Below are 17,168 nucleotides of genomic sequence, written 5' to 3' on the forward strand. Positions count from 1 at the left end.
AGGTGCAATCGAGAGGTTAGACTGCGGGAGGTGCAAAAGGAGGGCAGTAAAAAGACTGTTGGTGCACTTGTGGAATAGAGGGCTGTGGAGGGGGTACAGGGAAGGGAATGGGTGGGCGAAGAACAATGAGTAACGAAGGTTGAGGCAAGGAGGGTTATGGGAACACAAGATGAATTGCAGGGAGAGTCCCACCTGTGCAATTCAGAAAAACTGGTGTTGGTAGGAGGGACCTAGATGGCACAGGCTGTGAAGCAGTCATTAAGACGAAGAATGTTGTATTGGGCATCTTGCTCAGCAACTCGTTGTTCCAGGTGTTTCTTGGCCATAGTTTGTAGGTGGAAAGACAGTTTGTTGGTTTTCATGCCCACGTAGAACGGAGCACAGTGGTTGCAGCTTAGCTTATAGATCACATGACTGGTTTCACATGTAGCAAGTGAGCAAGACCACCAATAAGCTGTCTGTCCGCATGAATGGCTATCTACAGACTGTGGCCAAGAAACAACTGGACGACCTAGCTGCTTAGCAACCTGCCCAACACAACATTCTACATTTTAATGACTGTTTCACAGCCTGTGCCATCTGGATCCTTTTACTGACACCATCTTTTCTGAATTGTGCTGATGAGAACTCTCCCTGCAATATATCCTACGTTCCCGTAATATTCCTGGCCTGTCTTCATTAATCATAGTCGTTCACCCACCTATTCCCTTTCCTGTTCCCACTCCACAGTCTTCCACTTCACTAGTGCACCCATAGTCTTTATCTCTCCTATTCTGCCCCCGCCCCCCCCCCCCCCCGCCCCACACACACACACCCTGGCATCTAGCCTCCCAATTGCACCTAGCTGCACCACCCTCTCTCCACCTTGTCCCTGTATGCTTCCACAAAGAGCATTGTACTGTCCTCCACCCGTACTCTCCTTTCACTGCCACTGCTTATAGCACTTAAGGTATGCTTTTTAAATCCCATATTTACTTGACTTTTTACTTTTGAATGATATTTGTGTCATATCCCAGAATATTGACCATCAGTTCTAAACACCCTGTAAGTATTTCACAGGCCTCCATATGGCGCCTGACACCTCATGTCATTGCTTATCATTCCCTTTCTTGTTCCTCTCACAAATGAAGCGAGGGAAAAATGACTGTCTATATTTTTCCTTAAAAGATCTGTTTTCTCTTATCTTGTCTTCGTTGTTCTTCCACGAGATGTATGTTGATGGTAGTAGGATCATTCTAAATAGTGTTCTGAGAAATGAATGTCATCTTCCCTCCAGAGGTTGCCACTTGAGTTCATAGAGCATTTACATAATACTCACATTTTGATTGAACCTACTGGTAACTAATCCAGCAGCATGCCTCCTAATTGTTTCGCTATGTTTTAATGCCCGCATCATCCTTATCCTTCTACATTCACCTAGTGACAACACTTCCTCATGCCCTACAGCATCAACATCAAACAGTTACAGATAGTAACTGTCTCTGAAATATTTTATTTTTATAGAGAACAAGAGCAGTGCTATCACACTCCCTTCCGGCACTTCTGACACTGTATTTGTTCCTTGTGAACTCACCATCAAGGACAACGTTCTATTTCTTAAAAAGTCTTTGAGCCATTCATAGGTCTGGGAACCTATTCCCTATGCTTGTATTTTCATTAAGCTTGCAGTGTGGCACTGTGCAAATAGTTTGTGGAAATCTAGGAGTATGGAATCTGCGTGTTGTCCATCATTCGTGGTTAACAGGAAAGGGCAGGTTGAGTTACCCATGAGTGACAATTTCCAACTCAATGTCGGTTTGCAGATAGAAACTTATCCCTCTCAAGGAAATTTATTATATTCAAACTTATAATGTGCTCAGCAATTTTGCAGCGAATGGATGTTAAGGTGTTCATCTGTAATGTTGTGGGTCTGTTCTTTTAACATACTTTCATAAAGGAGTCAACTGCTCTTTTATTTTATTTTATTTTATTTTTTAATCACTTGGAACTTCATGGTGGGTGAGAGTCATGATACATGTGAGCTTCACATTGCTTGTGCTTTTATTTTGTTACCTGAGTAGCTGCTTTCTCTGCATAGCACCCAAATTTGGAGTAGAAATACTTGCAACTGCTTAAAATTGGTTCTTGAAACCTCGTATTTAGGCTTTCATGGGATTGTTCTCATCCATCTTCAACCATTAGCCAGTTCAGTTTTTTTAGCATGTCAGTAATACTCTTCCAGGCTCCAACAAACCTGTGACTATTCATGCTGCCCTTCTTTGTATGCTTCCAGTACCCTTGTTAGCCCTGTTTGGTACATGTCCCACACACTTGAGCAATATTTAGGATGGGTCACACAAGTGATTTGTAAGCAATCTCTCATTGAACATCTGCATCTTGAAGTACCTATGATTGTGACTCCAACAATGGAAAATCCAGGATGGAATGTAACAGTTTTGTGAAAAGGAAAGTTACCACTCACCATATTGCGGAGATGCTGAGTCGAAGTGTGGCTAAAGTTGCCTGAGACTGCAGTCGCGTGTCTCTCTCTCTCTCTCTCTCTCTCTCTCTCTCTCTCTCTCTCTCTCTCTCTCTCTGTGTGTGTGTGTGTGTGTGTGTGTGTGTGTGTGTGTGTGTGTGTGTGTGGAGGATTTGATTGAACATTTGTGCAAATTTTTTCAGTCAGTATTTCATTATAGGTAATTGTATCATCTACAATAAATCTCAGTTTATTATTAATATTGTGTGCATGGCCATTAATATAAGACAGGGCTTAACAACTGGCCAGTTTTGAGCACGAGTACTCACGTCTGCTCAGACACGTGCTCGCGAGCAGGTGCGTGGAGTAGGGTGGGAGGGGAAATGCGTGCGCACGTTTGAATGTGATCTCGCGTTCTTAGCAGATTTAACTAGCCATCTGAATGCTTTGAACATTTTACCACAAGGTAAAGATCTGCTAATTACTCATTTCATAGATCGAATACGAGCTTTTAAAATGAAATTGACACTTTGGGTGAGTCAGCTGGAAACAGGAAACCTAGCTCATTTTCCTAAATTATCATCCATGCAAGATGTTCACAAAGGCTGTGAACGTTATTCACATAGTTTAGTTGATCAGCGCTTTCAAGATCTGACAGCACTAGACAGTGATTTTGATCTGTTCTCTCCATATTCAGCGAATATTTACGAGATTTGCCCTGAGCTGCAGCAAGAAATTATTTACCTGCAGTGTGACAGAGAATAGAGACACAAATTTCGGAACAAGAAAAACATTTTGGAATTCTACAGACACTTCCCTCAGGATAGATTTCCTCGTTTGCACAAACTGGCGGCTACAATAATATCAATGTTCTGTTCCACGTATGTTTGTGAACAACTGTTCTCTGCAATGAAATGTAACAAGACGCGCCTGAGAAACGCATTGTCTGATCGAAATTTAAACTGCATGCTGCACCTAAAATGCACAAGAACAATTACTCCGAACATAGACGCAATTGTAAAGGGCAAAAAGTACAAGATAACCGTGAATCCCACACTTCAGTGACACCTTTTATTGTGTAACAGTTCACAAATTAATGCGAATGTAGAGGCATACACTAAGCTAATAAAATTATGTGGCATGTGTACATTCTCCTTTGTTTCATTTGTCGCAGTAATAATTCGTGAGTGATATCCCTGCAGGTGGCCGCGGATTTACATTGACTGGTGGCAGCTGTTGTGTGCCCCACGTGACTTTCCCTACTCTCCGCTCTGGTCCGGTAGTGGGCGTAGCGTGCTCGCGCTGCTCCGTGCTCGCGCCTTGCTGCTCACAGCTTGCTCCGCGAGCATGTATGTTGTGAAGCCCTGATGTAAGACATGAATAGCAAGTCCCCCAATACACTTCCCTGGGGCACACCTGAAGTTTCGTATACATCTCTTGATTAAATCTTCCTCCAAGATAATACGCTGCACCCTCCCTACTAAGAAATCCTCAGTCTAGTCGTAAATTTCACTTGATACCCCACATTATCATACATCCGAAAATAAGTGTAGTCTGATACCGAGTCGAATGCTTTTTGGAAATTACGAAATACTGTATCTACCTGTTTGCTTGATCCATGGCTTTGCAGGATGCCATGTGAGAAAAGTTCAAGCTGGGTTTCACATTCAGTGCTACTCGAACCAGCGCAGAATATATTCTAAGATTCTGCAACAAATGGATGTCAAGAATTTTTGATGGTAGTTTTGTGAATAACTTCCTGCTAACCCTTTTGTAGATAAATGCTTTCTTCCAATTAGTGGGAACAGCTCTTTGTGTGAGGATCTTCAGTACACTATCATTAAAAGAGGAGCTACTCAGCTGAAAATTCAGTGTATAATCTGATAGACATTCCATTGGGCCCTGGAACTGTGTCCAGTTTTAGTGATTTCAGCCACTTCAATGCCACTAGCACCAATATCTACTTCTCTCACCTTTAGAGTGGAGCATAAATTAAATTGGGACTATACCCCTGGACGTTCGTTTGCAAAGGAATATTTGGAAAAGGTGTCCAGCATTTCTTGTACTTTGCTGCCTCTTGTCAGTTCTGTCTCATCAGTGAGTGTCTGGACACGAATTTTAAAGCCACTAATGGCCCTTGAAATGACCATAATTTCTTTGGGTTTTCGAGAAAGATCATTATATAAATCTCTTGAAGGTTTTATGCATTCCCTGCTGACAGCCAAATTTGTTTCATTCATCATATCTATATCTGTAGTGCCCTGCTTTGTTTTAAACCTACTATGCGGTAGTCTGTTTCTTTCGCAGTTTCCTTCCCGGGAACAAACAGTGAGTGTACCTAGATTTCTTTCTATCCCTTGCTACCATGTCCCTGAGGGCAGGCACACCTCATATTTAAAGGCTCAGAGGTGAAGTCGTCCCAAAATATATATTAAAATAAATTTCTTAATAATGTATTACATAATTTGAATTATCAAGAGGTGAATCATGTTTTACATGATAGTTACATTCTGCACAATCACCACACTACTGAGTCTTTTTAAATGGAAAATGTGGGCTGAGATTATAGCAGTGTTTTTAGTACTTTTACCAGAGATAACCATTACATCTTTCTGAAACACATTATAATGCAAAATTAATACACTTAAAATTTTTATACTGAAACATGTAGTAATATACTAAAATCATTGTTATTAAGTCCATCTACAAGCTAAATAGCCTCTGTATCATCTACATAAGAAGAGTCTGATGGTTCTATAGTCAAATCAGTTTTCGTAATGGATTTCTGTACACACAATTCTTCATTGTTCATATCTACAGAATCAAAGTGTCAGAGGTCACAGCCATTCTCTTCATAGACATAAGCAAATCCAATCTGCTGTGCCCCGTCCGCAATTTCACCCGCTGCAATGGTGATATCACTTCATCTTGCAGCACTGACACAGCATTGGGCTACAGTTTCTTCCATAACCCATTCACACAGTTTGGAGTTGTATCAGTCCATACATCTATAATAGCATCAGTTGCCATCTTAATATTAACATGTTGCCAGAAAAACTTGGTGGTAAGTACGTCACTCAAATCCCTTTCTTCTGTAAAATTTGAAAAAGTTTCATTTAGATAGTATGCCTTGAATGTAGAAATAACTCCCTGGTCCATGGGTTGCAGGATAGATATAGTGTTTGAGGGCAGAAACAGGTGGCAGTGTTTTGATTTGAATCAGTAATGAAATGTAGCTGGCTGGAGACATTATCAAAGAGGAGAAGAATTTTGAAAGGGAATTTTCCTTTCTCACAGTAGACCTATCATTCTCTATTCAGTTCATTAAAAAAAATAGTCACTGACTATAACAGAAGTCATTCAACATTTTTACTCCATATTCAATGAATTTCCAGCCTGCTATTTTCACAGCCCTTTATTGCCCTAGGATTTTGACAGCAATAGATCAGAAGAGGTTTTAATTTCCAATCCTTTGCAACATTTCCTCCAAAATGAAGGGTGCATTGGTCCTTGGCAGCCTTGAATCCAAGTGCTGTTTTTTTATCAGTAGAAATGAATGTGTGGCTAGGCATTCTTTTGCATATAAACCCATTTCATCAGGGTTGAGAACCTGCATCACAGTACAGCATTTTTCTGTTGCAGTTTCTTTAAACCTCCTTTTAAAGTCTTCGGCTCTAACTTAATCTACCATAGCTGCCTCTACTATTATTTTAATGTTGTCAAATCCAAAATGATATTTGAAGTGTTCAAATCAACTTTATGTGAGTGAGAAAGTTTGTTACATCTGCATACAAGCGCTTGGTTTTAGCTTGAATAGCAGCTCCAGGGAGAGGCATATACTGTTGGTCATGGTGCTCAGTACAGTGGTTTAACATTTTCTCCATTATTTCCATTGTCCCCAAGTGAGGTTTGGTCACTCTAGGCACACTTAAGTCATTTGAAGAGTTAACAGCAAACTGATTCCCCATTGTCACGAATAGTTCCCACAGTAGATTCACAAAGTCCCAAAGCACGCTGAATGTCAACAATATGCTCACCTTTCCTGTAGCAGCCCAAAATTTCTAACTTTATTTCTAATGAATATGATCTTTGTACACTTATCTTTTCCTCGATAGGCACGCTTTCTTTCCTTTTACCCTATATTCTTTAAACACACACCCTGTCAAGTGCAACTTCTCAGCTCTACTGAGCTGAACTGACGATCCACATTTCGACAAACACAGTAGATGATGTGTGAATGCATTACTGCTTCTGTGTACTATTAGTAAATAGCAGACCTGGACTTAAAACTAAAACAGTGTGTGTATGAAAATGCAGATAATGATTCTGTGCATAACGAGGTATACCTGTATTTCTCAAACAAATAATGGCAGTCAGTGTTTTTGGAAGGCAGTCAGTATTTTTGGAACTGTTGACACTGGCTGATGCTTCTTGGACAGGCAGTAGCCAGTCTTAAAACTGCGCCCTAGAATGCCAGTAGGAGGTTGGGGGTATGTGGCTTGTGCAAAGTGCAGCTGTCATGGGCCTCCTGAGGGCTTAACTGGCAGAGCCTAAGGGTATCCTTCCAACTTGAACACTATTTTCACAGTCTGCTGCTTACATCAAGAGGAAAAAATGGAGTGGCTGAAACTTTGCTATCAAACCTTTGCCTCAGTATATTTCTATTAAGCTTTGATGTAACATTAATCGATGCTTAATTTTGTTTAGGTGGTGTTTTAGACAGTTTTTCATTTCCAGTTTTGTCAATTCTGTAAGATTTTTTGATGACTTGATCATAGACCATTTAAAGTACAGAAGGGGAGATGAACTGATTTCATCAGTAAACAAACAAAGTAAGGTAAGCAAAATGTGCATTAATAAGTGATAAGAAGAAATTGTTATTTAGCATACTAAATGGAGGGCTTAAATATGGATGGTAACAATCCTTTCCCACTACTGTCGCATTTTTTCACAATTTGGCACAACAAATCACACCTGAGAGGGTGAAGCCACAGGTACACAGGAACAGAATGTGGCACTGGTAAGTTGTTCCAACCACAGTGTGGGCAAATAATGGTACCCCTCAAGGCTGGCACACTTCGTGGTTTCCATATTGGGGAAGGCTGCAACATTTACTCATCATAACTACCCTAGAGCAGACACCACAGTCAAGATTTCAGTGAGGAGGCCCACATCATACTGTATCCAAAACTTTACATACTGTGTCTCCTTTCCATTTCATACCCAGCTGCTAAATAAAAACAGAAACTAATGGAAAGATAAGATATGCAGGTAGGATATTTATCTGTCCAAGTCACATTTGACACTATTCAAAACAAGCTGCACACATTTCAGAGAAATCTTTAATGCAGTGTGTGTTAATTTGGTTGCAAGCTTAATTTTTTATTTTTATTTTTTCAGCTCTAAACTTGATGTTTAATGTGTTGTATGTGTTTAACTGGTGCATATGTGGGTTTGAGAGACAAAATAGTAATGTTTCCATGATATCACAAGTCCTGTGCTGTGACTGGCTGATAGAAGCAAATTGAGCAACCACCACATTGATTTCATACCAGATTTGTTGGTTTCTGTATTTATACTTGTGTATTATGACAATATGTATCTAGAATGAAATTTTCACTCTACAGCGGAGTGTGCGCTGATATGAAACTTCTTCATGAGCAGGATTCCATCCATCAATCCACCGATTATGGAGCTTCAGTGCTAACAACGGCCACCACTATCCCAAGCTCAGGGCCACAACACACTGGTACATCACTGATGTGTAAAACTGCTCTTGCAATTTGAAGCAAATCCATGATCCGAATGTTGTGGCTTCCCTTTGTAAGACAGAAAAAAGTAGCAAGCTGCAAGTGCAGATTAAAATTATAATCTAGTGAAATAAATAAATAGGAAATCAATCAAAATAAGTATGGCTCCTGTTAGGTTATAATATAGAGTAGGATTCTGATAAATGTTGTCTTGAATTTTAAATTTTCTGATTTCTAAAAGTTATATGTATCCAAAACACGGCATACACTTTTATAAAATCAGGGAGTGTATGTACTGAAATGTAAGCTGTAAGAAGGCACAGGTAAAACAGCGAAACTGTGAGTCTACAGCTTGTGGTCTAGTGGCTAACATTGCTGCTTCTGGATCATGGGATCCCGGGTTAAGTTCCCATCTGCGTCGGGGATTTTCTCTGCCTGAGGACTGGGCGTTTGTGTTGTTCTTATCAATTCATCATCGTTTGAGAAAGTGGCAAGACTGGACAGTGAAAAGATTGGGAATTTGTACAGGCACTGATAAACACGCAGTTGAGTGCCTCACAAACCAACTATCATCATCATCAAGTAAATGTGACAATTCAAAGATTTAATGACAGAAGGAAACACAGAAATGCAAATGATGATGAAACTAATTAGCAACAAACAAAGTGAGCATCAAATAGGATAAGTCAGAATTGCTACCGTGAATCAGAGTGGTTGTAAAGGGAAACGTTGTAACTTGTAGGAAGAAAAATTTCAACTTCAGAGGAAAATCAAAGTTCACTCTGTAGGGAATATGTATGAACTACTCACAAGCACAGGTGAAGTATCAGGGATTTGGAACACATACATTTGAGCAGCGGGAAAAATCCTGCTGTGTGACAAAGCAAATTAACACTAAGAAGGCAGATTTCGATAGTCTAGTAAAAGTATCTGTATAGTCTGTGTGCATTGCGACATAGAGGAAGAGTACAAAGTGAGGTTACCATGGTGAATGTTGTGGAGAGAAAGAAGGAAAATGCATGTCACTCCTTCTCTTCTAGTTTTGTGGAATAATTAATTTTTGAATGTCCAGTTGTCCTTAACCCTCCCAGCAACATCACTATGTGATTCTAAATTTTGGATTGGCAAATATACCTTTGTCTCTGAAAACTAATTTTCTGTTTCTTATTTGATCTTTCTGTTTACTGTAAAATAGTCATTAAGTGATCTTGTAAAACAGGGCTTAATGAATCACTGTTTTTTAGTGTGAGTAGTTGCACCAGCTCACCCTCTTGATCACAAGCAGAGCAGTTGCGGCATGGTGGGGAGTGAAGGAAATGAACATGCATCATGTTGTCTTGACAATAAAGGACTAGCTACAACTGCAACATAGAGGTGGTTCAGTTTTGACAGCAGTGCCATCTAATATCAACAGGGCAAGTTGGCATCATGTAACATCAACAATGTCTTCGTTCTTCAATCCACTGTATGAGATACATTATCTTTTACACCAAAAGATGTGTTCACGTAATGTTTAGCATATTCTAAGATGCTGAATTCTTCCAGGAAGCTCAGTTAACTAAGACACTACACATCTTACTGTGTCAAAAAATATGGAAATGGAAAATGTAAACAAGTATTTAAAGGAAGCTCTCTAAGAGGAGGAAGAAGGGGAAGAAAAATAAAGTGACTGCTCCATTCAGATGAGCTACAAAATTGCACTACTTTTAGCAATGTATTTGTGGCCTGTAATGCATGTTTATTTAATAAAAGAATACAGTACTTGGTAGTTATGGCTTAACATTTGATATTTACTTCAGGCAGAACAATTTCATGTTCATCAAACATGACAGTCGTGCATCACACACAGGTTATGCAGACTACATTCAGAGTGAACTTGCAAAATCTGTGTAAAGAGTTTGTTGCATATTCTCTAGGGCTCTACTAAATGTAGATATCACAGGCACACAGCTGAATGTTACAGTCTTAGCATTTCTCCAAACATTTCCCTTAGGATTGATTTCTGCCCCTATTCCCTGTGACAGTGGAGGGATACATTACTCACTGTTCACTGGCCTGCACTCACTGCCTGCTCGCAAAGCACCTTTCCAGTGAAGCCCTACTTTAAAGTACACACATCAAAAAAAGTTCTGCATCACCTCGGTTCCGAGAGTTAACATGTACAGAAAATTGGAATAGAGAACAACATAAACTTCATTTCTGCCCTTTTTATTGCTCATGAAAACCACACATTGCATGTTGTACCACCGTACTGCGAGATATTCAGAGGTGGTGGTCCAAATTGCTGTACACACCAGTATCTCTAATACCCAGTAGCATGTCCTCTAGGATTGTTGCATGCCTGTATTCGTCATGGCATACTATCCACAAGTTCATCAAGGCACTGTTGGTCCAGATTGTCCCACTCCTCAACGGCGATTCGGAATAGATTTCTCACAGTGGTTGGTGTGTCATGTCATCCATAAACAGCCCGTTTCAATATATCCCAGATGTGTTCAATAGGGTTCATGTCTGGAGAACATGCTGACCACTCTGGTTGAGCGATGTCGTTATCCTGAAGGAAGTCATTCACAAGATGTCCATAATGGGGGTGCGAATTGTTGTCCATGAAGACGGGTGCCTTGCCGTTGTGCTGCTGATATGGTTGCACTAAAGGTGGAAGATGGCATTCACGTATCGTACAGCCTTTACAGCACCTTCCATGACCACCAGCAGTGTACTTCGGTCCAACATAATGCCACCCCAAAACATCAGGGAACCTCCACCTTGCTGCACTCGCTGGAGGGTGTGTCTAAGGCGTTCAGCCTGACTGGGTTGCCTCCAAACTCGTCTCCTATGATTGTCTGATTGAAGGCATATGTGACACTCATCGGTGAAGAGAATGTGATGACAGTCCTGAGCGGTCAATTCGGCATGTTGTTGGGCCCATCTGTACCGCGCTGCATGGTGTCGTGGTTGCAAAGATGGACCTCGCCATGGACGTCGGGAGTGAAGTTGCGCATCATGCAGCCTGTTGCGCACAGTTTGAGTCATAACATGTCATCCTGTGGCTGTACAAAAAGCATTATTCAACATGGTGGTGTTGCTGTCAGGGTTCTTCCAAGCCATAATCCATAGGTAGTTGTCATCCACTGCAGTAGTAGACCTTGGGCGGCCTGAACGAGGCATGTCATTGACAGTTCCTATCTATCTCTCTCTCTCTCTATATCTCTCTCTCTCTCTCTCTCTCTCTCTCTCTCTCTCTCTCTCTCTCTCTCTCTCTCTCTCTCTCTCTCTATCTCTATCTCTCTATCTCTTCCATGTCCGAACAACATTGCTTTGGCTCATTCTGAGACACTTGGACACTTCCCTTGTCAAGAGCCCATCCTGGCACAAAGTAACAATGCGAACGCAATCGAACTGCGGTATTGACCATCTAGGTATGGTTGAACTACAGACAACATAAGCCGTGTACCTCTTTCCTGGTGGAATGACTGGAATTGATCGGCTGTCCCCCTCCGTCTAATAGGTGCTGCTCATGCATGGTTATTTACATCTTTGGGTGGGTTTAGTGACATATCTGAACAGTCAAAGGGACTGTGTCTGTGATACAATATCCACAATCAATGTCTATCTTAAGGAGTTCTTGGAACCGGGGTGGTGCAAAACTTTTTTCGATGTGTGTATAAAGAAGTGATCATGTCTTTTTATTTCCATTTTTTCACCATTCTCTTCTCCATATAAATTAAAACAGAGGAATAAGCAAATGATAATATTAGGCATACATTTTACCACAAATATGTAAGTGAAATGAAGCCTTTAACAGAATATTCACTAAATTTAACAGGCATGATAATTTCAACTTGACTGACTTAACAGGACTTGACTGACTTAACAGGACTTGACTGACTTAACAGGACTTGACTGACTTAACAGGACTTGACTGACTTAACAGGACTTGACTGACTTAACAGGACTTGACTGACTTAACAGGACTTGACTGACTTAACAGGACTTGACTGACTTAACAGGACTTGACTGACTTAACAGGACTTGACTGACTTAACAGGACTTGACTGACTTAACAGGACTTGACTGACTTAACAGGACTTGACTGACTTAACAGGACTTGACTGACTTAACAGGACTTGACTGACTTAACAGGACTTGACTGACTTAACAGGACTTGACTGACTTAACAGGACTTGACTGACTTAACAGGACTTGACTGACTTAACAGGACTTGACTGACTTAACAGGACTTGACTGACTTAACAGGACTTGACTGACTTAACAGGACTTGACTGACTTAACAGGACTTGAGTTTATATATATGTGGCTTTTGCAGACACTATCTATCTATTTGAACTGTGCGAGAATATCTCAAGGATGAAAGTAAAGCTTTGACTAATCAGTTATGGAACTTTGAGTTTTGTTTCAGCCTATTCAGTTATCTATGTTACAGGACAGCCAACAAAAAATGTATATTTGTTAGAACCCTAAACTTTTGCTAGTGTGTGCTTGTTTCATACTTACTACTACTAACCGTACATATTTAAAATGCTAGCTGATAGAAGTGCCAGCTCCTCTTGATGCCAAGGATGGACACCATTTTTTTTCTTTTTGATATATATATAGATAAAGCTGAAGTGGCTGATGTGCTCCAGAGCAACAATGAACCCTCATCACGGACTCCAAGGGGGCATCAGTTTCCAGCAGCCTTTCTTCTGAGAGTGTCAGGGCTTGATAAAGTGAGTGCTTCATCAGTTTAATCTGCAAAATTTTGATTTTCATCTGTGTTGAGTCAGATGTGACTATTGCTGTTCCAAGCAGAAAGACATGAAAAACTTTTTCTGTGCTTTTGTAATGACATGTTCTTAATTTCTGCTAAATTAACTGTAGTGACTATGCTGTAAAAGCTTGTGCAACACTTTGACCACTTATTTGTGAATATGATATGTTGACACTAATACTAAAGACATTAATACTACAGATTCGGTGAAGTATGATTAAAATAGGTGACTATGATCAAAATAATGGATTCTGACAGAATTGACAAACATTTTGTAAATAATTTAAAAATTATTTTTACGGTACTACTTTATAAAAATGTGATGCTAGCAATAACACAGCTGTAGTACTGTAGTATTTCTTTAATTTGCATTGCACTCAGTGTGTGTTGCTTCTTTTACAGAATGGAATTGGGTCTGACAAGCCAATGAAGTACACCCATGTCGACATTGCAGGTTCTTCTGGTTCACTGCCAAATGAACCGACAGGATGTCCAGTAGTTGGATTCTCTACGTATTTTCTTCTTCCTCATGTTAACTAAAGATACTGTTTTTATATCTCATGATCTCAGTATATAACGGTCGGGTGCTTAATAATATATCAAAGAACTGTACTTACTCTTTTACTTGTTTTTTATATACAAAATGTACTTATGTTGTTGTTATGCCAATTTACTGGGCTATTTCTGAATAAAAAGGATATAAATAAATGAATAAATAAATACAGCTGTCGTATTCTACACAACAAGCTCTAGTTTCCCATCAAAATAAAGACACATTCACTTTAAGCTTGTAAGCCTGTATGTGATACAGTTTTCTATGTTGTGTACACATTTTTAAGTTTTCTAACCTATCATTACACATTCAACAAAATTAGAAATGTTTACTACATTTCAGTGTAGTAAGTTCTCATAATTGTAATAACAATATGGCTCAAATTATCTTGTGCCCCTTCTCCAGCTCTCCATCTGAAGTTTTGTGTTTTATCTAGGACTCCATTAAAATGTGCAGCAGATTGTGCTAATTTTCTTTGAACATTTGTCCATTATATAGAGCCGTTCTGAACATACCAAAGAATTACTAGGTTGTTGAACACTGGTGCACTTCTAAGAAATACATGCTTTACCAGATCACATTTTTTGTTGTTGCAAGTTTCTACAGACAGATAGAAGCTTCATTGTCCACCATGCCTGCCCCTCTGACTGTGGGCTTTGTAGTTCTCACAGAACTAGCTGTGTGGCTTCACCACCCATTCTTTCTCTGTGCTACTTTACTCTGAGGTAACAAAAATCATGGGATAGTGATATGCACATTCACAGGTGGCAATGGTATTGTATGCACAAGGTATTAAAAGGGCAGTGCATTGTCAGAGCTGTCATTTGTGCTCGGGTGATTCTTGTGAAAAGCTTTCCGACATTATTGTGGTCACATGATGGGAATTAATAGACTTTGAACATGGAATGGTAGTTGGAGCTAGATGCGTGGGACATTCCGTTTTGGATATCATTAGGGAGTTTAATATTCTGAGATTCATAGTGTCTAGAGTGTGCCAAGAATACCACATGTCAGGCATTAGTTCTCACTATGTACAATGCTGTGGCCAACAGCCTTCACTTAATGACTGAGAGCAGAGGTGTTTCAGTAGAGTTGTCAGTGCCAACATGGGACTTATGACCAATGTATCCATTAGGACAAAACAGCGAAATTTGGGATTAATGGTCTATGCCACCAGATGACCAACGCGAGGGTGTTTGGGCTCGTGACCATATCAGTTTGACACTAGATAGCTGGAAAACAGTGGCCTTGTTGGCACTGTGCAAGCTGGTGGTGGTCCATAATGACATGGGCTGTGATTCAAAAACAGTCTTGTGAATACAGGAAAAAAATAGTTACCGTATTTACTCGAATCTAAGACGCACTCGAATCTAAGCCGCACCTGAAAAATGAGACTCGAAATAAAGGGAAAAAAAATTCCCGAATCTAAGCCGCACCTGAAATTTGAGACTCGAAATTCAAGGTGAGAGAAAAGTTTTAGGCCGCATCTCCAAATCGAAACAAAGTTGGTCTATTGTAATATGAGACACAATTTAGGTCGAATGAAAGACGATACAGCTACAGTAGTTTGGTTTGAGTTGTAAGCTTAGCAGTTAAGCTTTACCAGGTAGCCATTACTATGCGTCAGGCGCTCCGTCCGTATTTATACGGGTACTCTTCCTTTTTCACGTGCTTCGTCTGGTTTGAATCAACTGCTTGTTTTGCTTTGATCTGATAAGTGCCATTTTCTTTGTTATTGGTGTTTATGTCACTCTAAGCTGAAAATACATTACTGTACAGCATCGTGCATTGTTTGTCGCATTCTGATAGTGCGTGTTTACGACCTGTCGCCGCTCGCGGCATGGCTTGCTTTTGTGCACACTAACGCCGCTTACATTAAAAAGAGAGAGAGAGAGAGAGAGAGAGGAATCGTCTCATTAGCGAAACAATGGCAAGAGACTGCTATTTGTTGTTACTTACACTGCTGCTTTCTTTGATAATGATCAACAAGAACCAAATAAAAGACTGCATATGATACAACATGTTCTGAACGAGAGTTAGGCGAAAATTTTTCTCCATTTGAAAATCTTTGCGGCCGCTTCTTTAGTACATCAGATTCTGTACAGAAGTTAGTCATCTTAGATTTAAAAATCTAGTCAGTTGCCGTGCTTCATTTCTGACTGTATCACTTTTAGGCATAAGAATAACACGAATATAAACATGACACAATACGTATATTCTTCCGCGTTTGCTGTTGTCTCACTCTAGTTTCGAAGTTTATTAGGCAGACAGGATTTAAATGAGATAGCAGCAAACATGAAAGAATACATGGCAAAATGTTTATATTCGTATTATTCTTATGGTGAAGAGAATACTGCATGTGATTCACATTTCATCAGGTTCCTATTAGCAACCATCACTTCTCACAGGTAGGAAAAAATTCAGAACGTAGAGTTGGCCATATTAACAAACATCCCAAACAGTATTGCCAGTCGAATTTTCATAGTACATTGAAATTCTGCTACATTCGAAGATGAGCAATACGGAATTTGTATTTACTTCGTTGGATAATGTATGAAAATGCAGTGGTCTAAACTCGGGGCGGAGAAAAAAAAGCTCGTCTTCCACCCCCTTTTTTTTTTTTTTTACTGACGCAGAGGTTTTGGTGCCAGTATTTATCTCTGTGCCTACAAATCATGCCTGTGTGGCGCTACATATATTTGACGGCAGAAGTTAGTTGTGGCGGCACCTACCAACATTTTTCAGAACTTCCGCTTGCTTTGCACTCGATTCTAAGCTGCAGGCAGTTTTTTGGATTACAAAAACCAGAAAAAAAGTGCGGCTTAGATTCGAGTAAATACGGTAAATCAAATGCTGGAATAGTTCCTTTGAAAAGTGCACAACTGATTTCCTTTCCCATCTTACCCTGATATGAGCTTGATGGGACATTAATCCAAACTTTTCTACAACATAGTGTACACCATAAATTCTCACCTCTATTATGGGTATGTTGTTCACCTAGGCCTGCCAGTTTTCTCTTCAATCCTTGGAGAGAGAGAGTTCAATGGAAAGTAACCAATAATGTGCACTCCAGTGACCGTTGGCTGATTTCCCAATGAGTAAATGTAAAAGAGTGAACAGTAGCAGAAATATAGCTGCAAAAATTGTTGAACAACAAGACTAGCTGCATGCTGTTCAGCCATTGGATGTATTTGTACACTGCAACAGAGTTCACATTACAAAATCTGAACAACTGCAGAGAACTTTACAGCCTTTTGGGTTACAAGCAGAAATGCCCAATGAATTGTAAAAGAGAGCAATGAGTATTCTTGGACCACATCAATTTCTCCATTAACTCATCACAAGTAAGGGATGCCACCAAAAGGATTTCCAGAAAACTCAATTGGTCCATATAACAGCTGTACTGAAAGAAAGTTATCTCCAAGCATCACCTAGACATGTCTGCAAGGTGGTGGCAGTCCATTTCTCCACACCTGCAGCCATGCCTACTTGTATTTAGTACCACACTGCCATGTAGAGAGGGTGAGATGGCCTTCAGATTCAACAATTGTAAGTCTGACAACTGCCCTATCTCCATGTGGGAGCTGGGTTCAGCACTGTCTGTCATTTGAGGTTCTGCTCATGATCACAGCTATA

General features: G+C 40.1%; 1 protein-coding gene across 2 annotated transcripts in view; it reads left to right on the forward strand.

The window, feature by feature from the left end:
- The window catches only part of LOC126174817 (putative aminopeptidase W07G4.4), a 78,306-nt gene extending 64,603 nt beyond the window's left edge, over positions 1–13,703 (forward strand). The window contains exons 11-12 of one of the 2 annotated variants that reach the window (XM_049921194.1): positions 12,826–12,938; positions 13,382–13,703. In XM_049921194.1, coding sequence (XP_049777151.1) covers positions 12,826–12,938; positions 13,382–13,519 — 251 coding nt within the window. In that variant the 3' untranslated portion in view covers positions 13,520–13,703. The remainder of the gene's footprint in view (positions 1–12,825; positions 12,939–13,381) is intronic. The other variant, XM_049921195.1, reaches the window with a different exon arrangement.
- The last annotated feature ends 3,465 nt before the right edge of the window (positions 13,704–17,168 follow it).

Source organism: Schistocerca cancellata, chromosome 3 (genome assembly GCF_023864275.1).
Source record: "Schistocerca cancellata isolate TAMUIC-IGC-003103 chromosome 3, iqSchCanc2.1, whole genome shotgun sequence".
Lineage (NCBI taxonomy): Eukaryota > Metazoa > Arthropoda > Insecta > Orthoptera > Acrididae > Schistocerca > Schistocerca cancellata.